The sequence below is a fragment of the Lepidochelys olivacea genome (assembly GCF_965140295.1).
Source record: "Lepidochelys olivacea isolate rLepOli2 genome assembly, chromosome: 14".
Classification (NCBI taxonomy): domain Eukaryota; kingdom Metazoa; phylum Chordata; order Testudines; family Cheloniidae; genus Lepidochelys; species Lepidochelys olivacea.
In genome coordinates, this window is record NC_140424.1 from 42,724,357 (window position 1) to 42,750,369 (window position 26,013).

A 26,013-nucleotide genomic window follows, 5' to 3' on the forward strand; every position below is an offset into this window, starting at 1 on the left:
CTCAAGCAGTTCATTGATGGAATCACAGAATCCCTGAATCCCCCCCCAGAAGAGTAACCCTAATAAATGAGCGTACCCCAAAGTAACAGGCACATCTGGTAACACAGGTGGGGGGTGAGCTCAACCGGGAACTACAGACAAAGAGGGGAACAGGGGCCAAAGAGGCCCAGAACGGCAGCCAAGGGGTCCACACAGCTGTACCCCATTTCTCTGTGCTGGCCTGAGGGCTTCCTATGCCGTGTGCCAATCACCTCATAAACCCGCCTGCTTTGACAAGGCTGCCTGAGTCCCTGCACATGATGGGGAGGGCCATGGCCCCCTTTGGGGTACAGGTCTCTTGGAGGTGTCCAGCCCAGGGGGACTCGCTGAAGGACGCTCAGAGTGTGGGGCAGGGGTGCTAGCTCCCAGGTTTGACCCAATGCATCTCCCCTCCCCGGAGCATTTCCTGTGTCAGCACAACCCTGTCCACGGCCCCAGAGCTCCTGAGCAACCCTGCAATAACAAACCAGCCTGTCCACAGCCCAGTGCTCCCCAGCAACCCTACAATAACAAAGGAGTAGGTCCACACAGCCCAAGCAGGGTGACATTTGGCCCCCCCTAACCCCTCCCCCAACCCTCTCCTTCCGGTGGCAGTTGGCCCCTCCCCTGTCGTGCTCTCAGTGGCCACTGATGCCTCATGCTGCCGCCCCGCCCATTTCCCACCTCTTTTCCTTGCTCCCTCGTGCAGCCCCAGCTGACTCCGCTTAGCAACTAGTGATGCTGCCACACGGTGGCGCCTCCCATTGGCTGTCCTGCTGGAGGGGGCGTGGCCAAGGGAACAGCCCTGGGTGGGGAACGAGGAGGCGGCAGGACACTGGGCACGAATTCGATCCCTGGACACCTGCCCCGTCTGCCTGAGAGTGGCTCTTCCCTGGCACTCAGGGCTGGTCCCATTGCCCCAGGGCAGTGCTAGGGGCTGGGCAGCAGGGGCGGGGCGGGGCGGGGCACCAGGGGGCTCTCCCATGGGCAGTAGGGTGACCATACGTCCCTTTTTCGCCGTGACAGTCCCTTTCTAAAGCCCTGTCCTGGGTCTCCAAAAGGAGGCCTTTGTCCCATTTGCGGTGTAGAGGCGGCAAGCAGAGAGGGGCGGAGGGCAGGGCTGGGGCCGGAAGCCGGGGGGGCGCGGGTGCGCAGTGTGGCTGCTGTTTGTCGACAAAAAACTTCCACCACCCCACAAGAGGCAGGGACTAGCCCAGCGCCGCCCAGAGGATTCAGGGTCCTCGGGCAAAGCAGTTTCGGGGGCCCCTTCCACAATAGGTCCCCAAACTGAGCATTGTCGTGATTGACCCCAAAATATATGTGCCTAGGGGTTTACTCTGGCACTCCCTGTCTCAGACCTCAGACTTCAGACATTCTCCTGGGGGCCCCACTTGCCCCCGCCCCCCTCCAGGGCAGCCTTGGCTTTGCCGGCAGGAGCGCTGGTCACTCCGGCACTTTTCCTCGGTAACATATTCCTTGATATACTTCTTATGTAGGGGCATGTCCCCCCTCCCCCTGCTCCACCCCAAATACAGCAACTAGAAGAAAACTCCCTAGCTCAGGGGTTCTCAAACTTCACTGCACCATGACCCCCTTCTGACAAGAAAACTTACTACACGACCCCAGGAGAGGGGACCGAAACCTGAGCTTGCCCGAGCCCCTCTGCCCCGGGTGGGGGAGCCAAAGCGAAGCCCGACGGCTTCCGCCCCAGGCAGGGGGCCTGTAACCTGAGCCCCGCTGCCTGGGGCTGAAGCCCTCAGGCTTCAGCTTTGGCCCTGGGAATTGCGGCTCAGGCTTCAGTTTTGGCCCCGGGCCGCAGCAAGTCTAAGCTAGCCCTGGCGACCCCGTTACAATGGGGTTGCGCCCCACTTTGGAATCCTGACCCTCAGTTTGAGAACCGCTGCCCTAGATGCTCTCCCTGCAGTGTAACCCTTTCAGTGCCAGAGAGAGCAGCGGCAGCGGGGTCACCCATAGTTCACACCAAGCAGCTATTGGCAAGGTCGGTGCAGTAGGTGAGTAACCGGAGGCAGGGTTATTAGGGTCACTACAGGGAAAGGGGTTGCTAAGCCATTCCAAACATCATGTCAGTGAGTGCCTCCCTCCACCTCCAAGAGTCACTCCTGCTTGCTCTCAGCAGCAGGGAGATCTCGTGTTGTTTCCTTTTTGGGGTGGGGTTGGGGAGGAGTCTGACTCAAATCCCTCCGGTCATTTTTTTATGCGTGTCATTTTTCTTGCTCCTCATGTTGCACCAGTAACTTCACAGGTCGTTTTTAAGCCTTCCCCTGGGGCTGGGATACACGTAATTTGGGAGAACATTAGCAGCTGAGGCAGCGGTGATCAAAGAAAGATCAAGTCATATGCCAGGCATGTACTTCCCTGGAGATACCATGGTGCAGGGTGCTGTACACGCTAGTGCTCACACATGGAACAGAGCAGGGTGGGGATGGTGGTGCGGGAAGCAGCTTGAACTCCTGCCACCAGAACATGTGGGTCCTTGTCTCTGTGCCCCTAAGCTCACCAGGCCTCGTGACAGCCTGGCTGGGGGTGCCCAGGGAGGGCACTGGGCTGAGGGGAAAGGGCTCCCGCTGCTGCCTGGGAAGTCCCTGGCTGCTCTGCTGGGCCTGGGCTGTGTCCTGCTGCTCTCCCTGTGAGTACCCACCACGCTGCCCACAGCCAGCCCCTGTCTCCAGCCACTCCCGCACCCCCTGCCCGCAGCCAGCCCCTGCTGCACGCACCTCCTGCCCTGCCTCCAGCCAGTCTGTCTCCAGCCACCCCCGCACCCTCTGCCTGCAGCCAGCCCCTGCCTCCAGCCAGCCCCCTTCTCCAGCAACCCCCTGCCCTGCCTCCAGCCACCCCCGCAGCCCTGCCTGCAGCCAGCCCCAGCCACACCCCCTGCTCTGCCTGCAGCCAGCCCGTCTCCAGCCACCCCCTGCCCTGCCCACACCAGCACCTGCTGCACCCCCTGCCCTGCCCGCAGCCAGCCCCTGTCTCCAGCCACCCCCGCAGCCCAGGTCAGGCTTTTTGGTTCTTAAATTGCTGTCCAGGAGAAATTTTTAAATTTTAAAAATTCTTCCTGGGAAAATACGGATGTATGGTAACCCTGTTGGTACAAAAAATACATACTAGGGCACATCCCTTAAATCAGAACTTTTTATAGAGAACCAGTTGTTAAGATTTTGGCAGCTCATCACTGTATAACCCAATAATAAAAATATCCCCTCTGCCCTTGTATTGTACGATTGTATTCATTACTGATCATTAAGAAATATCTTTTTAATAATCAAGAGGTAACAGGTGCAGTTAGAGCTATAAAGGCTTGTTGGGATTTGCCCCTCAATGAACCGATGTGCAGGGGGGGGGGGCACAAGGTGGAAGTTTCGCCTAGGGCGCAAAATATCCTTGCACCGGTCCTGGGCGGCAGGCTCCGGCTGCCCATCTTCAGGCTCCTTTTCCCAGTCCCCTGGCCATGGGGCTTTGGGCTCTGGCGACGGGGCTTCAGACCACTATCTCCCCCGCCCCCACCAGCTCCATCGCCCCTGGCCTCTATTGCCCACCCCGACCCCCCATCCAGGGCTTAATTTGTCTCCAGGCTTGCTCAGGCTGAGTAAATCTGCTGTGAAAAGTGATACTTGTATGTTTGTTAATATCACTTTTTACAACAGACTTACTGGCTAGCCATAAGTAAATGACAATGATTTGGAGGGGTGCATGTGCATATTTATTTGTTTTTCTTAAAACTGAGTATTTTGTCAAAAAAAAAAAAAGTGTGAGAACGGCCAAGAGCAAGGGTTGGTGAGGCCACCAAAAAATGTGCCCTGAGAAACCCTGAGCTAAAGGCTCTGTCCCCTTTAAGGGATTTGGCGCGCTTTATGCTAATCAGACCAGTGTCATCACAGATGCCCCTCCCCGGCCCCATTCATTCTCAGCCACAGAGATGGGTGCCTTGTCCAATCCAGGAGGAGTATGGCGAGTCCCCTTGTGGTTGGCTGACTGGGTGTCTCGCGAGCTTTTCCTTGCCCTGTCAATGGCTAGTGGAGCGGTTGGGCCGAGCGCGAGCGCGAGCGCGGGAACTGGCCTTTGATTTGTTCTTGTCCCGCGCGGCTGCGGCGCCAGGTAAGACGCTCCCCGCGCGGGGGTCCCCGGCGCGCGGCGGTGGCCGGGGCCCGGCCGCTCAGGGCGCGTGTCGGGGCAGGGTGGCGCCGGCTGCCACGCGCTGCCCGCTTTGCTCTCTGCTCGCTCCTGCTGCTGGGGGGAGGAGGGGGCTCTGCTGAGGACGTGGGTCAAGGAGCCCAAGAGCTTCGTCCAGCCTGGGAAAGGGTCTCTGGAGAGGCCAGGGGAGGCTGGACACCACTCGCTGCCATGCAGCCACCTCTGGGGTAGGGTGCGTTTGCTGTTTATGCAGGGATCCCGCACCCCGTGCTCATATGCAGCCACCTCTGGGGTTGGGCAGGGGGGGGCTGTTTATGCAGGGATCCCTCCCCTTGGACTGATATGCAGCCACCTCTGGGTTGGGGCAGGGGGCTGTTTATACAGGTGTAGAAATGCAGCTATATCTGGGGTGCAGCGCAGTAGGTATTTCATAGCCGCACTGCACAGCAGTTTAGGACAGGAAGTGAAGGGGGATTCCGTCACCACTGGTAACTGCAGGGTCTGGCCAGGACAGCGGGGTCACCGCCTGACCCCGGGGAATGGAGCTGGGCTTGGCTAGTGAGTCCCTGAGGTTCAAGGGTCAGACACGGCTACACACACAAAGGGGGTGGGGCATGGGGAACCAGGAGGTGGGGGCCCAGTCCACACATGCCCTGTTCTGTGGATTGACTATGGGCACATGGGGAGGTGTCATAAACATACAGCTAAGGGTAGCATAAAATCCCATCCTGATTTTGCAGGTGTGATTTTTTTACTTTTTCTTTAAATAAAGTTCCTCCTTTAGGAACCTGATTGATTTTAGTGTCCTAAAGATAAAGGGTCTGGTTTGTACTTACATTAAAGGCAGTTGGTTGGTATATTCTTCACAAGCCTCCCCAGGAAAGGCGGTGAAGGAACTTGGGGGGATATTTTGGGGGGACAGGGCTCCAAGTGACCCTTCCCTGAATTTTCGTTCAAATAACTTGATGGTGGCAGCAATACTGTCCAAGGTCAAGGAAGGGAATTTTTGCCTTAGGGAAGTTTTTAACCTAAGATGGTAGAATATAATCTTAGGGGTCTTTCATGCGGGTCCCCACATCTGTACCCCAGAGTTCAGAGTGGGGAGGGAACCCTGACAAGGGGCTTGGCAACACAGCTTTGTGCTGGGATGTGGGGTCACACCCCTGACCCCCAGAGCTCTGTGCTGGGGGGTGGGGGTGTCACACCTAACCTACAGAGCTCTGCTGGGATAAGGATTAAGTGTAGACCAGGCCTGGGGTGTGTGTGTGCGTGCGTTCATCTGGAAATTGTACCCATAGCCTGCCTAGAGCAATAAGAACATACAGAAAACGACATCTCGGAGATACTGTTTTGTGCTCTGTAAAAACCTTTATATTTTTTTGTTAACAAAAATAAAATTCTAACTGAAGTAACAAAGAATCAAGTTCTGCCCCAGTGAGAGCAGCCAATGCGGGGTTCCACAAACCTGCGGCTTTGGGGCTCCGTATGTATCTTATACTCAAAGGCCCAGGAACTTATGCACCTAGGTCTAGATTTTTTTTCAGTGGTATTCACTTCCTTTAGCTTGAACTGGAATCTTGGATGCTCAACAATTCTCAAAATGCACTTCGCAGAACCAGATCTAAAGTCAGTTGAGTCCTTTCGCTAGTTTGGATCAAGCCTGTTTGGTGCTCGGTTCTCTGTAGCAAAATAAAATCTGGAACGTTCAGAGAGTGTGTGTGTGTGGGGGGGGATTTGTCCATTTTCTCTACTTGGGTTGCCCCCACCTCCTCTTTTCCCTCAGGCTTTTCCCACCTTGCTAACATTTAGTTGTTAACTAGATCTAAAGAGCTGCCCCTTGTGTATGGTTGCAAAAGACTCCAACCTCTCACTTTATTTTGTGTCACTGACCAGACTATTGTGTTTATATTGTGTTTGTGGCGGGTCCTTCCTGACCCTGTGCAATGGATCTCTGCACTGCGATAAAATCACTGTGAAATTCTCCCTCCCAGTTCTGTGTCCTGGGATCCAAATGTTTTTTGTCTAATAGGAAAGGTACAAATTCTGGTTTGTCACTAAAGGTCAAAGGCTGAGGAGCTGTTTTATCAAAAACTGCAGCAGTAGCTCTAGGCAATTTAATTCTCTTGTATCTCGAAACATTTTTTTTCTCTTTGTCTGAAACCACAGGGAAAAGGCCTTGGAATGCAAATGCCTGTATCTTTCCCCACACACATGCTTAAAATCATCAGTTGCCAAAGCCTAAAATGTAAGGCTGTGCCTCCGTTTCTCTACTTGTGGAATGGGGACAGTTTGCTTGGTTAGACCATGAGCTCTGCAGGGCAGGGGCTGTCTCACCCTGGGTGTGTTTGCACTGGAGCTGGAAGGTGTAATTTCTGGCTGGAGCAGACATACCCACGCTCGTTGTGATTGAGCTGCCGTGCTAAAATAGAGTGTAGCTGTGGCAGTAGGAAGGACCAAACAATTCAAGTACCGATCTAGGGTTTTGGCTGGGACTGCACTCGGGGCAGCCAGCCCCTCCCACCGCCATGGCTACAATCTCTATTTTTAGTGCTCAAGAGTGTGTATGTCTCCTCAAGCTGGAAGTTATATCTTCCAGCTCCAATGTGGATGTATCCCCTGTGTGTCCATGTAGCGCCCAGCCCAATGGGACCCTGATCTCAGCTGGGGCAGGGACTGTCTCTTGCTGTGTGTCTGGGCAGTGCCCGGCACAACGGGGCCCTGATCTCAGCTGACACATTTGAACGCTTAGGCATCATTCTCAACATCAGCAAATCCGTCCTCACCCCAACTCAAAGAATAGATTTCATTGGGGCAGTCCTCGATGCCAATCAAGCGAGAGCTTTCTTCCCAGAGGCGTGGCATCTAGCCCTCTCACAGATAATCGGCAGCCTTTGAACTTTTCCCACCACCACAGCAAGGCAGTGCCTCAGGCTGCTGGGACATATGGTGTCTGCACCTATGTGGTGCAGCATGTCGGATTGCGACTGAGGCCTCTACAAGCGTGGCTCGCGTCCGTGTATCGCCCGGGCCGCGACAGTCTGGACATGGTGCTGACCATTCCAAAGCATACCCTCAATTCCCTACGATGGTGGCTCGACCCCCGCATGGTGAGCGCCGGGGTTCCTTTCCACCCTCCCCAACCCACCTTGATTCTGGTAATGGATGTGTCTGTGCTGGGTTGGGGAGTGCATCTTGAAAGCCTGAGAACTCAAGGCTTATGGCAAGTAGAGGAACTGGTTCTGCATATCAACATCAAGGAGCTCAGGGCGGTCCGCCTTGTGTGCCAAGCGTTTCTGCCCCGCTTGCAGGGTCACTGTGTAACGGTGCTCACAGACAATACCACGGTCATGTTTTATATAGACAGGCAAGGCGGAGCCTGATCGTCTCTTCTCTGTCAGGAAGCCCTCCTACTGTGGGAATTTTGTCTAGCCCACTCCATCCTTCTCCAAGCTTCATACCTGCCAGGCATTCAGAACATGCTGGCGGACAGCCTGAGCAGATGGTTCCTTACGCACGAGTGGTCGATTCGTCCAGACATCATCTACTCAATCTTCCGCGGTTGGGGTTTTCCCCAGATTGACCTGTTTACCATGAAGTGTCCAACCTTCTGCTCCTTCTGGGGTCACAGCCCAGGCTCAATCGCAGATGCGTTTCTGATTCCATGGTCTGGTCAACTACTATATGCCTTTCCACCATTTTCACTTGTCCACAAGGTACTTCTCAAGGTCCGCAGGGACAGGGCGGATGTCATACTGGTGGCTCCGGCTTGGCCTCGCCAGTGCTGGTACCCCACCCTCATGGACTTTTCAGTTTAGTCCCCGGTATGCCTACCTCTCATTCCTGACCGCATCTCGAAGAATCACGGCTGCCTTCTTCACCCGGACCTTCAGTCGCTCCACCTCATGGCCTGGAGGATCCGTGGTTGAACCAGGCAAAACTCATCACTTTTGCAGAATGGATGAAAGGTTTGCCAGTCTCTTCCCAGCGGATCTCATCCTGGATCACGGTGTGTATTCACGCTTGTTATGACTTGGCGAAGGTTCCTCCGCCTGCCATTACAGCTCACTCCACGAGGGCGCAAGCCTCGTCGACAGCCTTCCTGGCCCACACACCTGTTCAGGAGATCTGCAGGGCTTTCATGTGGTCTTCAGTGCACACCTTTACATCACACTACGCCATCGTCCACCAACCTCGGGGCGATGCAGCCTTTGGCAGAGCGGTTCTTGGATCTGCAATACCTTGACTCCGGCCCCGCCTCCGCGGTAAGGGTTGGAAGTCACCTAACTGGAATTGATATGAGCAAGCACTCGAAGAAGAAAAAAAGGTTACTCACCCTTTTTGTAACTCTTGTTCTTTGAGGTGTGTTGCTCATATCTATTCCATTCCCTCCCACCTTCCCCTCTGTTGGAGTAGCTGGCAAGAAGGAACTGAAGGGGGCGCTGGTTTGGCAGGGTCATATATAGAGCACCATATCAGCACCATTCCAGGGGGCTCCACAGCCGGCCCAACGGGTAGCTGCTAGGGAAAAGTTTCAGACAGCCGTGCATGCAGCATACGCACATACCGAACTGGAATCGATATGAGCAAAACATCTCGAAGAACAACACTTACAAAAAGGGTGAGTAACCGTTTTTTCTTCGAGATGTGTTGCTCATGTCCATTCCACATCCCGCCCTCCTTCCCCTCTGTCAGAGTTGTCTGGCAAGAAGGAACTGAGGGTGGGGGGAGCCGCAATGCCCCTTACACCGCGCCATAGAGGGCCACTCCAGGGGTCGCTACCCTACGATAACTGCTAAGGGAAAAACTTCCGGCACCGTGCACGTGGCGAGCACACACGCGTATTGTGGAATGGACACGAGCAACACATCTCAAAGAACACCAGTTATGGAAAAGGTAACTGCCTTTTTCGGCAATTTAAACCTCTCCGAGGTTTTTCCTTGCAGGCAGATGCATTCATATGCTTCTGTCCTGGGTGCTGCTGCTAGTCATTACATAGGATTAAAGCAGTAAAAGAACCAAAAAACCTCTTGTATCACAACCAGTGATACTCGGACCTCAGTGGTTCAGGAGCAAATTAGAGATCAGCATTACCCCAAAAGAGCCACAGTCGTGTGAATCCATTGTTTCATTTACTATAGTACTATTCATACTTAAACAGTATGATGAGGAAATATTTAGTTTATATATGTATAACGTATTATTCTCACAGCAAACAAGGTAATATTTTAGTGCAAGTTGATAACTTAGTTGGTTAATAACATAGTAAAAGCATCCTGATTGGTTATTAACTTAGATTGGTTAACCATTAAATGACACAGTGTTTTAATATCATGTGCTGCAAAGAGCCCCAGGAGACACATTATAAACAGCCACTTGTTGCTTAAGAGCCACAGTCTGAGTGTCACTGGTCTACACTACCAATTGATATGGAAATCTCCCATTGGTGTAGGTATCATCCTCACTAAGTCAGTGCCGAGTTTACAATGGCGCCAGTGGTTCCATGGAGCCGGGCCCATGCTCAGAAGGGGCCCCGACCTGCTCTGCTTGCACTGTACCCTGAGACCCCACCAGCCCGCTGGCTCCCCCCACCTCGCCCACCACTTCCTCCTCTCGGCCTGCCTGCCAGTCGGCTGTGGGCTCCTCTCCACCCCCTGGCCTCACCCTCCAGCTTCTCTCTGCCTCCTGGCCAGACCCCAGTGCACCTCCGGCTCTGGGCAGTCTCTGCTTCCCGCCACCTGTGGGGCCCTGCCTGTCGCCCTGGAGCTGAGCCACCCAGGACTGGTGCAGAAGCCTGGCCAGGCTCAGTCAGTTTTTTTTTTTCTTTTTTTTGGGCGGGGGGGGCAGTGTGGGGGGATTGGCTGAGTCCCTCCGGGCAAGTGGGTCCTGAGGGAGCCCAGCCGGGGCAGATGCTGGCCTGGCTGATCACACCACACCCAAGAGGCCGGGGCAATTCCCGGCCCTGGGACTAACCCTGGCTACGCTGCCAGCTCAGCCTGGTAGACGGTCGCCTCCCAGCAGGGCTGGTGAGTGCTGCAGGGAGGCAGGACGTGGGGGAGGGGGTCTCTTAGGGGTCTGGGAGGGTGCTGGGCTGTGAGGGGGGTGGGGAAGATCTGTGTGTTGGGGCACTAGGGAGTGGGGGTTCTGTGTGGGGTGCTGGGCAGGTGGGTGTTGGGCAGGGGTGCTGGTATGCAGGGCACTGCATTTGTGGCAGGGTCTGGGGGATGCGCTGGACACAGCAGGTCTGGGGGGGCTCTGGCTCTAGGGAATTTGTGTGGGGGGGTGTTCTGGTGTTAGAGGATGTGTGGCGCAGCATGGGGCGGACCATTGTGCATCTGGCAACTGCCAGTTTGTAAATAGTGCCCTTGCACTGGGCTGGGCAGAGCGGGGCAGCCCCTGCCATGCCATTGCCCCTGGTAGGCTCCTCACTCTGGGGATCGATTTCCCCTCCCCCACGCCATGGTCCATTGCCCCTATAGGGGCCCAAAAATATGTTTGGCGCCGGGCCCACAAAAGGTTAATCCGGCCCTGCACTAAGTGCTACGGCACTGTAACCGTAGAGATGCCCAAAGCTTCAAAAAACAAATTAGAAAATGTTTAATAGAGCCTGGGGTTTTTTCAGTTTGTTTGATTTCCCAGAAAAATATGAGCCCCTGAGAGATGTAGTTATACTATTCCGGGGGACTGGAGTCTTAAACAGCATGCTCAGTAACGTCTGCTGAAACCACTGCCCTCCCAGGACGGTACCTGTCAGCACCTGCTTCCCACCGCTGATATGAAGTATTGAGCTGCTAAGGAGACTTGATTCAGTAAAATATTTTACATACGCCCCCTCCAAAAATTATAATAGTCATACATGTTATAGTTATTCCACGGTATCTCCCAATGGAAGGGCCTTTCTCCCGCAATCCCTCCCCTGGGGTTCCTTAGGCCAGTGTCTCTTCACCTGTGTTCCCTCTAAGTTTTGACAGGCCGTGTGCGCAAAAAATTGCTTCTGTGCAAATTTTTGTGTGGGGGGTTTAGGATCTGCGTGCGAGCGCACATGCGCACCGCTTGGAGGGAACAGTGCTCTTCACTCCACTGTGGTGCCTCGCCCCGACCTGTGGGCAGGGGAGAAGGCTGCCAAAGCCGCTCCCAGCAAGCCTATGTTGGCATCTTTGCGTATGTAATTGCCTAGTCATTTCCTTATGTAGCCTGTTGCTTGTTTGGGGGCTTTTTGCGGGGGGAGGGGACTGGGATTTTTGTTTTTTTTAATTTCCCGCCGTCGGAGAACGTGATTGGCTCCCAGTCGCCCAAGCAGCTTTAAAAAACGTTTCCAACGGCCGCTGGCTGACCGCTGCCTCATTCTTTCCTTTCACTTTCGGGTTCCTCACGTGGCTGCTGGACCCAGGGGAAAGGGGGCGTGGCTTCACTCGACTCGCGGCAATTGTCCTATCCAATCAGCGGCTCCCGCTAGGGTCTTCCACCCAATGACAGGCCCCCCCGCGGCTTTGCCCGGTTCCCGCTTCCTCTTTGACCACGCCCTGAGATGACGTAGTTAAGCCCCCGTCTGAATCATGTGACGGTTTTTCCAATACGGTCGCCCTCGCGCGACGCTCAATGGGCCGCTGCGCGTTTTTCAAAAACAAATGGCGGCACCTGATTGGTCGTTTGTGGAGGGGCGAAAGGGATTGGTCCTTGGTCCTGCCAGGCTATTTGAATTCAGCGCAAAGCACTGGTTTCTATCTTTCCCCTGCCCCTCACTACTGCCGGCGGAGAGGGGCTGGTGGCCGGTGCTTGGTGCTGCTCGGCTCGGCTCGGGTTTGGTTTTCCTGACAGAGCCCACCTCGCTCTAGGGGCGGACCTGGATTGCGCGCCCACAGCCCTACTCCACAGCTCTTCGCTCAGGTGAGGCGGAGGCTGGGCCCGGACTGGGCCCGGTCAGTTGCAAAGAACGTGATTCGTGTTGGGGGAGGGGGAGTCGGGCGCCCAACAGTTCGCGGGGTCGGTTGAGGCCGCCGGTTGGACGGGGACGGTGGCCCGCCTGGGACACATCGATGCGGTTGGCCGGCGGCGGGGGGGCGGGGGGGATGATCGCACTGAAGCGGCTGGAGGGGCCGTGCGGGTCGGTCGGTCGGGGTGGTTGGTTCACCATCATGCTGCTGTTCCTAGTGCCCGGGCGTGGCTCCTGAACGGACTGTATCGTCCCTCCCGGGGAACGGGCCTGTTTGTTTGGCGAGTATATTTGATTACCCCTAGCGCTGGCTCTGCTGTGTGTGGGTGGCCGGGCCTGCTGTGAGGGGGAGGTGGGATGCAGAGTTGGTTTGGGGGCGGGGGGGGTCTGCAGGCGCTCACAGTAAATGGTTCCTTTCGCACACGATACGGTTACTGTGTCAAACACGTTTAGTGCTGGCATTGAATGGTAGGGAAGTTGGCTAATGGTTCTGCTGCCTTGGTGAATTACTGGCCCAGAGGTTAGGGGTCTCTTATAGGAGTTGGATGGGTGAGGTTCAAGCGGCCTACAGAGTGCAGGTCTGCCTAGAGCATAATGATGCTTCCTTCTGGCCTTGAAGTCTGAGGCTATGTATACACCACAGCTTAGATCAATGTGAGTTATGGAGGACTTGTGGCCCCTTAGAGACTAACCAATTTATTTGAGCATGAGCTTTCGTGAGCTACAGCTCACTTCATCGGATGCATACTGTGGAAACTGCAGCAGACTTTATATACACACCGAGAATATGAAACAATACCTCCTCCCACCCCACTGTCCTGCTGGTAAGTTATGTTGCTCAGGAGAGTGAATAAGCCATCCTCTTTAGTGACCTAAATTACACCGGCCTAGGCCTCGTGGAATCGAAGCCTGAGCCTGCCCAAGCCCCATTGCACTGTGCAGGGCAGGCGGGTGGTGCAAAGCTGAAGCCCAAGGGCTTCAGCCCCAGGCAGGGGGCCTGTAACCTGAGTCCCAACACGCAGGGCTGAACCCTCTGGCTTTGGCTTTGGGCCCCAGCAAATCTAAGACAGCCCTGATGGCCCCATTAAAATAGGATCGTGACCCACTTTGGGGTCCCGACCTACAGTCTGAGAACTGCTGGCCTAGGTCTGAGTTTGCAATTTGTCATAGAAAAAAGGTACAGAAATTGACTAATTCTGGGGAGTTTATTACTGTCCTGGAGTGCTGTGCAAGCTGTGTAGGTTCTGACTGTTGTTACGTTTAGTAAAAGCATGGGTTCTAGTTCAAAATCCACACCACCTTTAAGCAAATGGGTCAAGTATGGGAAAAGAGAGTGCAAGTAATGGTGGGAAGAGAGGGGCCTAAAACAATGGATTGTGCCTGTGGTAGGGGATGCTGGTCTGGATGGCTGCAAATTCTGTAAACATGCCCTTTATGCCCACCATGCAGATCTGGTGCAGCATATGAAGACTGAGAAGCAGAAGAAAAATTCTGTTTCATTTCTTCTCAATGTGCTTGACTGACTTTGGGGTTAGTGTGGCTCCCAGCATGTTTACTACTGCTGTTTTAGTGCATCAGGTTGAACTGAAAGTGGTGTGCTTTATGGCATGCCACGCAGATGTGTAAGATGTGGATTATTTGGAGGAGATCATCAGCTCAACATTGGACAAGGACCTCAAGGTCCTCCATTCAAAGTGACAGCACCTTGCGCATTCTCTGATTTCCTGAAAGCTAGAGGTGACTCTGCTTGACTGCACTTAGAGCTGCAGCAGGACAGCTGCAGCGCTTAGTGAAGACACTACCTATGCCAACAGGAGAGCTTCTCCCATGGGTGTAGATATTCCACCGCCCCAAGAGGTGGTAGCTATGTCCTAGGGAGGGCTTCATAGTGCTGTCTACACGGGGAGATCTGTCTGTATAACTGCATCCCTCAGGGGTGTGCATTTTCCACACCCTGGAGTGACGCATGTATACTGACAACTTTGTAGTGTAGACCAGGGCTCAGACGATTTCCTCCTAGATGAAAGCGCTGACATTGCTGTGATTGGGCGGGTGCGTTGTCATTTGATACTTCAGCAGACAGTTACAGAAAATTGTTGCAATGTTTCTTGGTTTGCTTACCTGGGGGGAGGGGACAGCTGAAGCCTTTTCTGAAGCCTTGCTTCACTTTCGAACATAGGCTTAAAGTTTGACAAGGGTATCCGAATTGGAACAGAGTTGCAGTGTTATGGTGGGAAGAAACCATTCTGTGTACACTAAACTTTGGAAAAAGAAAAGGAGGACTTGTGGCACCTTAGAGACTAACCAATTTATTTGAGCATAAACTTTCGTGAGCTACAGCTCACTTCATCGGATGCATACTGTGGAAAGTGTAGAAGATCTTTTTATACACACAAAGCATGAAAAAATACCTCCTCCCACCCCACTCTCCTGCTGGTAATAGCTTATCTAAGGTGATCACTCTCCATACAATGTGTATGATAATCAAGTTGGGCCATTTCCAGCACAAATCCAGGTTTTCTCTCCCCTCCCCCGCCCCAAACCCACTCTCCTGTTGGTAATAGCTTATCTAAAGTGACCACTCTCCTTACAATGTGATAATCAAGAAGATAATCAGGAGAGTGGGGTGGGGGGAGGTATTTTTTCATGCTTTGTGTGTATAAAAAGATCTACACTTTCCACAGTATGCATCCGATGAAGTGAGCTGTAGCTCACGAAAGCTTATGCTCAAATAAATTGGTTAGTCTCTAAGGTGCCACAAGTACTCCTTTTCTTTTTGCAAATACAGACTGACACGGCTGTTACTCTGAAAACTAAACTTTGGGAGAGGAATGGATGTCTTGTCCTGTGGAAGTGTGATGCGAGGATCTTGAGCCCGGCATCTGCCGTGTTTCTTATTAGTGGCAAAAACTTCCCTACACATCCCCCTCTTTTCACTGCATTTACTTTTCAGGCGAGGAGGGAATCCCTTTGAAATTTAATTTCCCTTAGGGGGTGTATGGGGAAGATAAAATAGGAAGGAACGATGTTTCTCACTCTTCCCCAGATGAAGTGCCCATCGGGACCGGAGAGGAAACAACCTGACTTCTACTAAAGTAGCAGCTGGCTTGTATGTTGCTGGGGAGGAGATACTGATTTTTTTCTTTTTTCTTTTCATCTGAAAGAAGGATGGTCTCCAGGACTCCTGAGTTCTCTTCCCAGATGTGGGAGAGTGGGGTCTAGTGGTCAGAGCACATATTTGAAACCCAGCCTGGGGAAAAAGTTGTATAATGGTTAAAATGGAGGACTGAGTCAGGATGCTGGGTTCTATTCCTAGGGTTGGTACTGATTGATTATGTGAACACAGCTGGTGTTGCTTATTGCTAGAGCCCTGCGCAGATATGAAATTTGTATCCACATCCATCTGTGATCCACAAACATGGTCTGGGGATATCAAGCAGATATTTTCAGGGCTCTAATTATTGCCTCTTCCTTAATTTCAGCCTCTGAAATGGATGTAAGCATCCTCACCTTGCTTTGGAAAGCATCTTCAGATCTATTGTGGACTACTTGAATTGATTCTCAGGAACTTTGCTTAATAACTTTGTTACTTCCTTTGCAGGAACATCCCTTAGGTGTACAGACAGACTGAGGACTTGCTGATCAGGTAAGTATTATCCAGTGGCTCTCCTTTTGCTCAAACAGAAATCTTAATCCATCTTGATTTGTCTATTATATCATTGACCCTCTAAAAAATCATTCTGCTTTCTCTCCTCAGATTATCTCAGAGAACACCTCATTACTCATCCCAACAAATGATTATTAGCCTATCTGATAGGGAGGGATCATAAATCACAGAAACAGTCAGTCAGGTGAGAGGCTTGGTCTAGATGGTCCATGGATGATCTAGATAATACTCAGGTTATCATACCACACCCTCTCTCTGGTATGAGCACTATTAAGCGGTGGAACTAGCATCTGTCATTGGTGGTTCTGTCATAGGATTTCGTGTGGCTGCCCATCACCGTAGTATCTGAGCACCTTCAATGTAAAAGCAACAGCAAAGTCCCTACTGATCTTCATGGAGTCTCTCACAGATCTTCCTTTTTGGGGTAAAAACCCTGCTCTTGGGCCAGACAGTGTGGGTAATGGTTCTTAGATCCCTTGGTGCTCTTTTCCACTGCCTTGAACCAAACCCCAAGAAGGTTCTGTCTCCTGTACAGCCTTCCTTTCCTTTCAAGTAGGAAGTTTCATTGTGCCTGAAGAGAGATCTCAGCTCTGCTCTTGGGTGTCCTGGGCCCTGGCTGTTACACACCTTGAAGAGGACTCAATCTTGACCATGATGTGATGTCCTCTGGGTTGCCCAGGTAGTGAATAGAGGACAGGTATGATGCTGAGGAGGTGTGCTGCTGGGTTTTGTGCAAGCTGAAGTTTCAGGGCTGACAGCTTAACTTGTGGTTACTAACACAGATCAGGTTTCAGAGTAACAGCCGTGTTAGTCTGTATTAGCAAAAAGAAAAGGAGTACTTGTGGCACCTTAGAGACTAACCAATTTATTTGAGCATGAGCTTTCGTGAGCTACAGCTCACCGATGAAGTGAGCTGTAGCTCACGAAAGCTCATGCTCAAATAAATTGGTTAGTCTCTAAGGTGCCACAAGTACTCCTTTTCTTTTTGCTAACACAGATCAGTTGACTTGTTTGAAATTTGAAAATCAAGGCCCCATGATTCTGAAAACCGTTACACATATACTTAAATTTACTCACCTGAATTACGTTAAGCACATGTGGTTGCATGAATAGGGCCTAAATGAGAAAGTAAAACTGATACCTGGCATCTATTTTGGTGTACGAAAAATCTCCGTGAACTTCTAGTTTCATAATAAAAACAAAGATTATGCTGTGTGGTTACACGTAATTCTTTATCTGCCTTTCTAACATACACATTCACACTATTGGCCATGTTCTTTAAAAGTGCTCAGGACCTAGCAACTCCCTCTGAAAATCTGGCCACTTGATTTTTAGATGAAACTCCCTTTGGGGTTTAGAGAGCATGGCCCCTGCAAAACTTGTATGGAGGCAGAGGAAATACTGGCTTTTCCAGGGGAGTGGGGAGACTGACAGAGTGTGTCTATAGTTCCAGACAAGGGGACCAACAGTGAGCAGACCCTCGCATAGTGAAGCAGCCAAGAACCAGCTTGAAGCCTGGGAGGGACAGCAGCCAACTGGGGACATGCCAGGAGGAGCACGGTGCCAGGAAGGAACTACCCGAGAAGGACAAACTGGAGCTGGACCCAGTATCACTGAGGGCCTAGTGACCTTCAGCAGAACAGGTACCCAGCTTGTACTTCGTGTACCTGCATGTAGCCAGAGGTCTTGCAGTGGGTGGGGGTTGTTACCCCTCTGAAATCCTGGCCCCTATTTCCCTCTGGTCCAATTCACTTTTGCATGCCCTCTCTGTGTGAAATGTGTGAGAAGCACACACCCGAAACAGTCGCATGGAGGCAGGGCCTTGGGTGTGCATGAGAATGAGCTATTGTCTGGCGGTGGCAGTTAACGCTGTCTGTTCCTGCATATTTGCAGGTGCAGCTGCTGTGCCTGGGAGATGTGGTCCTGAGCTCTGGGGAAAAGCTCTTTGCTAAGGCTGACATGCAGGAAGAGGGGGATGGGGATGATGAGACCTCCAAATGTCACACATGCTGGAGCTGGGAGCTTCATCTCCCGTGGGGGCAGCCAGGGGTCATTTCCCTAAGTAACACTCTTTCGGTGTTTCATTGATGCTTATTGAAATCCCCTCTTTGTCCTGAGAATCAAGATTTCAAAGGAAACTTCCTTCTTCAGACAAGGAGAGTCAAGGATTGTAGGGAGTCTGAGAGATCAGACCCCCTGTGTAAACCCTAAAGCAGAGCCAGAGAGGCCAGTCTTTAGTCTGGGGATCTGGGGGTTGCTTCAGACTCTCAGCACAGAGGCTCCTGGGGGACGGACAGGGGTTCCTGTTGTACATCTGACACTTTTGCTACTTTCCCTCATGTAACTGCACTTAGCTCTAGAGAAGGAGCCTTAGAAAACCCAGTGAGTCTGTCCCAGGATGGTTTTCCCCAGGATCACTCAGTGGCTTTTCTGTTCAATTCTGTGAACCTGATTGTATTGTAGCAGCAAACAGATAAACTGAACCCCTTGTTTCTCAGACTACGTGGGTGCTGGGAATGTCTTCAGGTGGAACTGACACCAGTAGGGGTGTGTGTGTGTGTGTGTGTGTGTTTTTTTTTTTTTTTTTTGCACGAGTTTCCCGTAAGGGAGGGGCAGGGAGTTGTGGTCCAACCCTCTGAGTCGTTTCAGGCTGCCTGACTTAATCCAGGGGGTTGGGGGCAGCTGGAGTTGGCAGGCACAGTGCCTGTGGCCTGGTCTACACAAGGAAATTAGGTTGGTATATTTACTTTGCTCAGGAGTATGAAAAATCCAGCCTTGAATGATGCAGTTAAATCCACCAGGATAGACCACACTAGGTAGACAAGCTGTAGCTAGCTTGATGGGAGAATTCTCCTCTCAGGGAGGCGAAGTACCTACTCCAAGGGAAGAAGTCCTCCCTTTGGCATAGCTAGTCTCATCATTGAAATGCTAGAGCGGCACAGCTGCAGAATTGTAAGTGTAGATGAGCCCTGAGTATGTGGGAAAGGTTGGATTTTTGGTGTGTTTTGGTCCTCTTTCCCCAGTAGGGGATAGAAAAAAGGTGAGTGTGAGATATGTTCCCATCCCTTTACTCTGGTCAGCTGGGCCAAGAGCCAGTCTGGGTAGCAGTCTGTGCAGGAGCAGTGGGAGAAATTCAACAGTCAAATGGGTCCTAGGACTAGAAGATACCATTGAACTATGAGGTGGTTGGCAAGTGTGGGGTCATTTGGGTCCGGGCGAGTTATCATTGTGTTTAGCCCTCTGACTGGGGGCTGTAATTAATGTCTGTCCCCAGAGTGGGAAGGGCAGCACCCTGGGAATCACAGTAGAGATTTGCTCCACAGTGGCCCAGGCATGGATACAGTTAATGAGTCTGCTCCCCAGAAGCACTCATGGCTTTGTCTCTTTCAGGTCCTGGGTCTAACAAGTTCAGGAAACGCGTTTCCCGTGGAGTCCCAGCTGCCATCGTAGCTGCAGTCACAGTTTTTATGTTGGTCATCATCCTTACTCTAGTAGTACTTTTAGCAGGTAATTGCATCAGCCAGTCTCTGCTTCCCCTGGATTGTTTCTGTGGGGGGGCAGGGAAGGTATTAACAAGTGAATCCAGCGGGTCTAGAATGGTTTGTCCTGACTTACCTGTTAAACACCATTGTGTACCTCTGTATTCGCCAACTGCTCTGGCCCTTCAGATGTATCCTTGGTGTTAGTCATGGCTGGCCCCACTGCTGCTCCTTCCCTGAAAGGGTTAAACTTCAGGAGGTTTTCCAAGGAGTTCGTGTGACCCTGTCCCCGCTGCTGCACTGGGGGAAGAAGGCAGGGGTGGGGTTTCCAAAAGGTGGCTGTGGGAGTTGGTGCCCATTGAAATTCCCTAGGAGCATGTGACCAGACTCGCTGGCTTGAGGGTGCTGGGGAAATCCCCAGCTGAACTGTCTCTGTAAAGGGTGACTTTGGCACTGACCGCTCTTAACCCAGTGGTCCCAAAACTTTTTCAGTCGTGCATCCCCCCCCGTTCCCCCCCTTACCCAGCCCATGCTCTCTGACAGCTGAGGCTGGGGGTGACTGGGGCAGGAGGGGGGAGGCAGAGCCATGCTCAGGGCAGGACTAGGGAGCTGTCTGTCTTTCTCTGTGGAGCCTTTGAGTGCTCTTCCAGGCTCCGGCTGCTGCTGCTGCTCTTCCTGCCTCCCTTTGGTGGAAGCAGGTTACTGGAGGTAACTGGACTTTACGTGTCCAGGCAGCTGGGGCAGGGGCTGGAGCAGAATTGGAGGCAGAGTGGAGCTGGGTGGCGCTCCCTCCCTGTGACCTGGGCTCACTGTGCACCCCCCCCCCCAACATTTTGGGGACCACTGTCTTAACCTCACAGGCATTTCCATTTTGGGGGTTCTGGTGCCACCTTGTGGCCATTTTATGTCCCTGAGAATTACAGCACTCGTCTCAAACTCATTTACTTGGCTCCTAATCCTCTGCACAGGATAAGCTGCTCCGAGCTGTGCTAGCCCCCACCATCCTTTACCCTGGGCAGGGAACATCCCTGGAATTCTTACTGGTACAGACACCATAAAACACATCTCTGTTGGGCTGGGTCTCCAGTGTCTGATTCTCTGGGAGCCTGTTCCTTGCACAGATTAGTGCAGTCAGGGTTTGTTCCCTGATGTGAGTCTAAACCCATCTTCATCCCCAGATGCATCTCTAAAGCAAAGAGCCTGGGGAGGGGAGGCAGCCAGCTGCAGTAGCAGGACGTCCCTGAGTTAGTAGACCCAGCATCCCACACAATCATATTGAACTATATCTTTATTTGGTGTCAATATTTGTCTGTGCCAGCCATCAGGTAACACTCCCCCTCCCTGCTCTGTCTTTATGGTGAATCTGGTGCTACTGTACTCTGCTCTGGCTTGCTTGTCAGCTGCACTTTCTGTGAATTTGACCCCCAGAAACTGAGTCACTAAAGAAGAGGGGGTCAGTTGCCCATCTCTTGTTTCAAATGGTTGATTTCCTCCCTCAGTACAGCGGTCAGGGGTGTAAGGAGCTTGCAGCCTGGATCGGAGGGATCCTCTCCCCTTATTCACTCAGATACAGAGTCAGGCTGGGGGTAGGGGACACAGTCTCTGACCCTGTGTTACTTACCTGTCTGTCAGTGGAAAAATCCAAACCACCTCTGGCTGCTCCAGTCCCACCTGCGGTGCCCTGCTGCCCGGACAGCTGGATCGGGTACCAAGGGAAATGCTATTATTTCTCCGAGACTGAAGAGAACTGGAACAATAGCCAGAGCCATTGCTCTGCACTCAACGCCTCCCTGACTGGGATTGATGGTGACCAGGAAAAGGTGAGAGAGTGGCAGATGCTTTATCCCAACAGACTGGGCTTGGCAGGGCTGGAATTGGGCTCAGCCCCAGGAGTTTCAGAAACTGCCCTGTTGCCTCTCCTGCTGGGAAACCTGAGTGTTTCTGGTGGCCAAATCCAAGCCCTGTCTAGAACTGGGCTCACAGTCAGGGATCACTCACTCCAGCCCCCCTCTTTTCCCAGAGCCCCAGGCAGGAGGGATCCCCCTCTGTAGGGCTGGGCCAGCCCAGTCCGCTCCGCTCCTGGCCTGTGGGGAACCTGCCTCTGCAGCTCGCCACAGCCACTGACTCCATGGGGTGGGGGCTCCGTGTGTCTGCTGGGGGAAGCACTTGGGCTCTATAGGGAGTGAGCTCTGCCCTTCCTCAGAGCAGCTGCCACCTGGTTTGGCTGAGGGGGACGGAGGGTGGCACTACGTGCGAAGCTGCTGGGAAGACACCTTGCAAGGAAGGCAGAGGTTCCAGCTTCTAAACTGTAGAATGGCAGAGGTAGCTCTGTCCATGTAAACATGGATCTGGGGATGGAGATAGATGGGGGCTGCTCAGAGGCAGTCTTTACCTCCAGCTCCTGCACATGTTCCCAGCTGAGCAGGTCCCAGTCTAATGGGACGTCCAACAAACTGGGATTTTCAGCCAGCGATTGGTTCCCTGGCTGAGGCTGCTGTTAGAGGAGTAGAGCTGCCAGCTGCTCCCCAGATGGTCCTCCTCCACCCCCTTCCAATCCTAGAGTGGGGCCGGGGGAGGGGAGTTCTCTTTTTTGACGCACAGCTGGCTCTTTAGACTGCAGCTTGTTCTTGTGTCGTCAGACCTGGGGCTCTCAGCAGGCAAACTACAGGTGGCCCATCCAAACCTGAATGTGTGAGCAGGGGCCACACAGAGCCACAGGGGCAGGCGAGTGCCAGAGCCAGGGGTCTAAATATAATCTGGTTTGTCTTATTTTAAGCATTTCCTGCTGGGCTTTAAGGGTTTCTTTGGCCGTTGGATTGGCCTCCAGAGGGAGCCAGGCCAGCCCTGGAGATGGCCCAATGGCACCGAATTCGACCAGCGGTGAGTCCTTCCCTCTAGTGATATTCTCAGTGTTAGATCACAGGTGTCTGCCGTGCTGCCAAAAGAGGAATATATTTAACCAAGGTTGTTTTGGGGGTGTGGGAATGTGTCTGGGTTCTTACAGGTATTTGGTTTTCCTGGACTAAAACCAGTATTCCAGCAGCGTTTGAGGCCCAGTGCAGTGTTGTCATTATTTGTATTACTTTAGCGCTTAGGTGTAGCCTAGTGCCCCACTGTGCTCGGCAGTGTACAAACACAGCACAACTTTCTGAGAGGTGCCACGCTGTGCGTGTCAGAGTGACCTGTGGAATCTCTCCCCTTTGGGGCTGAACAGTGGTCGCCCCCAGGGGTTTACAATACAGTGAAGTTGTGAGCACAGGGAAGGCTGCTACCCCAGCTCTCTTTCAGCCCCACTCATCTCCTGGCCCTCCACTACCTGCTAATTTCCTACACTCTATTTTCCCTATTCTGCCAGGGAGGAGTCTGAAATGGGGCAGATGTCTGTACGTGCAGCTGCTCCCTCTGCTGCCCTGCACAGTGTGTAACTGATGGGAAATGCCCAGCCGCTCCCTGACTCCAGCCCCTGCTGTCTGTGTTGCAGATTTCCCATAAGTGGAGGAGGCCACTGTGCATATCTGATTGAAGACAACGGGATCAGCAGCTCGAGGTGTGGCACAGGGAGATCCTGGATCTGTAGCAGATCTGATGCCCATACAATGTGGAAGGGACATGATATGGAATCACAAGTTTGAGACTCATAGGAACCAGACCTGGAAAAGCTTTATTAGGGGTCAAATCTTCCACCATCCAAAGATGAAGAAAGAACCAGTCTCCTCAGGGAGAGTCTAAGGAAGGATTCCTTTGTTATGGCATTTTCCCTTTTGCCCAAGAAGAATCAATCATAAAGTTAGGGCTGGAAGGGACCTTGGCAAGTTGTCCAATCCCCTGCACTAAGGTAGGACTTTGTATTAGCTAGGCCATTCCTGGCAGGTGTTTGTCTAACTTGTTTTTAAAAGAATCTATTAATGATGGAGATTCCACAATCTCCCTAAGCAATTTGTTCCAGTGCTTAACTACCCTGGCAAGTTGGATGTTAAACCTCCCTTGCTGCAATTTAAGCCCATTGCTTCTGGTACTATCATCAGAAGTGAAGAACAATTTTTCACCCTCCTCCTTGTAAAAACATTCTATGTACTTGAGAACTGTTATGTCCCCCCTCAGTCTTTTCTCCAGACTAAACAAACCCAATTTTTTCAAGTTTTCTAGACCCTTAATCACTTTTGTTGCTTTTCTCTGGACTTTCTCCAATTTGTCCACATCTTTCCTGAAATGTGGCACCCAGAACTGGACACACAACTCCAGTTGAGGCCGTATCGGCGCAGAGTAGAGCGGAAGAATGAGTTCTTCTTTGAAGTCCATTCCACATTAGCTGTGTGTGCTTGCCACATGCACCAGTGCTGGAAGCTTTTTCAGAGCAATATTTGTAGGGGAGTGGATCTGCTGCCCTCTGGAGTGGCACCCGTATGGCATGGTATAAGGGTCACTGCCAGCTCCCCCCACCCCCAGTTCCTTCTTGCTGTCTGTGACAGTGCATGGAACATTCACTGCTCTTACTAGCATTGCTTAGACTTCTTGACTTCTTGTAAAGTTAGTGTACATAGTTAGTAGTTGAGTGAGTTTTCGTTAGTCCCATCGGGGACTTAGCCAGGGGATGGGGCATGCCCTGGTTCCCAGGCTTTAAGCCCTGCAATTGCTGCAAACAGCCCATGCCCATGAGCAATCTGCATAGTAGCTGTTTCGGGTGCCTCAGTGAAGGGCACGTAAGTGTCAAATCTGCAAGTCCTTTAAACCTAGGACTTTGTGAGATCAGACTCCAAGCACTCCTGATGGAGTTGGTGCTCACTCCAGCCCCAGTGCTCCGGCGGCAGTAGCAACGGCTGGGAGCCCCGGGGCTCCGGCAGCGATTTAAAGGGCCAGGGGCTCCACCCACTGCCAGGAGCCCTGGGCCCCAGGGAAGCTGCCCCCTGCCAGTGCACTCAGCTGTGTACCAGCTCTTACCAGTTCACTTACCGGCTTACTTTCGCCTCTGGCAACAGAGAAGCAGAATGAGAGGGAATATCCCTCATTACGTAGTGTCAGGTTCATTCCACTTTCATGTGAATTTTACAGTGAAATTTTTACAGCCAAATGTTTCATGAATCAGGTTCCTACCTCCATTCATATAACACTTTTCATGTGTGTGGCACTGATAAAATGTCCAGTAACTTGTTCAGAAATGTATTGGAATCCAAAATCTCAAAGGAAGAGAATTCATTGAGTCAGTGAATATATGGCATTGAGCTAGTCATCCTAAACACCTAGTACTGTCACAGCGGCCACCAGCGTAATGTTCCTAGCTTCTCCAAGCCATAGAGCACCCCGATGCCAACCTGGGCCCTGAGGAAGCCCCAGCCCCAGAGCTCGATTGCAAAAAAAAGTTTGAGAAACACTGCTCTAAGGCTTTAGAGCATTTTTTTTAACGTAACTGCACTCAAAAATAAAACTACATTTTTAAGTTTCACTTTTAAGATTAAGAGATTGCACTACAGTACTTGTATGAGGTGAATTGAAATAGTTACTTGTTTACAGTTCAAATACTTGTAATAAAAAAATAAAGTCAACACTGTATACTTGGTATTCTGTGTTGTAATTGAAATCAATATATTTGAAAATGTAGAAGAAACGTAAATATTTTGGTTAAATGGTATTTTATTGCTTAACTGTGCAATTAAAACTGCAATTGAGCGTGATTGATTTTTCTGTCATGTGGTTAATAGCAATTTTTAAAATTGCTTAAATAGCCCTTATAGACATATATAATAAAAAATGTCCTTTGCAGAATTGGGCAACTAAGAGCCCTGTCCAAAGTCACCCAGGAAGTCTGGCTGAGCCAGGACTAGATCCTAGTTCTCCTGAGTCTCATCCATGGTCCATTTCTTCCCTTCTTTACATGTATTCCAACAAACTTACAGGTGTCCTGTTTTATTATGGCATTGTGATGAGGTGTATGAACCCTGCAGTAGACAATAAAGGGTTAAAGAACGGATCTGGGCACAGGTGGCCCCAGCCCTGCTGCGCCTGTGAAGTCTACCAGAAGTGGAGAAGAAGCCCAGCTCCCAGGGACCTAGCCCTGGGAGTTGTACAGATCTCTGGTGCTCAGGTCCCAGAGACAAATGCAGCAGAGAGCCAGGTCCCTTCGGTTACCGATGAATGTGGAGTGGTAGGTCAGATGGCTTTTGGAGGGTCCTTGTGAGACAGGTCATCTGATGTTGCTCTTTAGTTCTGTTAGTTTCGCTTTTTTTTTCCCCCCCCTTTTGTTATGTTGGGAACTGGGTTTGACCCCAGGGCAAACCCCTGCTGACAATGCAAGCCTGCTCAAGAGAGGGTAGGCCAACATAGGCAGCAGCCCAGAGAAGAAGCAAGAGATTTGACCAGAGAGACTCTTGCTGCTTCCTACAGGCCCTGAGCTGGAACACTGGGCAGAGAAAGGTTTGAGTAGCAGCCGTGTTAGTCTGTATTCGCAAAAAGAAAAGGAGTATTTGTGGTACCTTAGAGACTAACAAATTTATTTGAGCATAAGCTATCATGAGCTACAACTCACTTTGTCGGATGCTCTAATAAATTTGTTAGTCTCTAAGGTGCTTTTTGGGCAGAGAAAGGGACTGCCCCTGGATGCGGGCGCTGGTCTGGCTTGTTGACCTGACATGAGGTCATGAGACTCTTGAGTTAAACTGGGGCTTATCCTGAAAGGGGTGAGACTAAACGTGACCTGACCAGAGGGCTGTCTGAAGACAAAGAGGATCACTGATGGATAGGGTTGCCAACTTTCTAATTGCAGAAAACGGAATACC

The 26,013-nt window shown here is 51.8% G+C and overlaps 1 protein-coding gene across 3 annotated transcripts; it reads left to right on the top strand.

Annotated features, from left to right (window-relative positions):
• Positions 1-4,001: 4,001 nt before the first annotated feature.
• Positions 4,002-24,775, top strand: LOC311530763 (C-type lectin domain family 2 member D-like). Of its 3 annotated transcripts, XM_084647642.1 has the most exons (8): positions 4,002-4,131; positions 15,699-15,743; positions 15,855-15,948; positions 17,212-17,407; positions 19,155-19,271; positions 20,876-21,063; positions 22,020-22,123; positions 22,725-24,775. In XM_084647642.1, exons 4-8 carry the CDS (start codon positions 17,308-17,310, stop codon positions 22,873-22,875), a joined length of 660 nt encoding a protein of 219 aa, XP_084503768.1. In that variant the 5' UTR covers positions 4,002-4,131; positions 15,699-15,743; positions 15,855-15,948; positions 17,212-17,307; the 3' UTR covers positions 22,876-24,775. The 3 variants fall into 3 exon arrangements, with proteins under 3 accessions (XP_084503768.1, XP_084503769.1, XP_084503770.1); XM_084647643.1 differs by lacking the exon at positions 15,855-15,948; XM_084647644.1 differs by lacking the exons at positions 4,002-4,131; positions 15,699-15,743; positions 15,855-15,948 and adding an exon at positions 15,955-16,461.
• Positions 24,776-26,013: the final 1,238 nt, after the last annotated feature.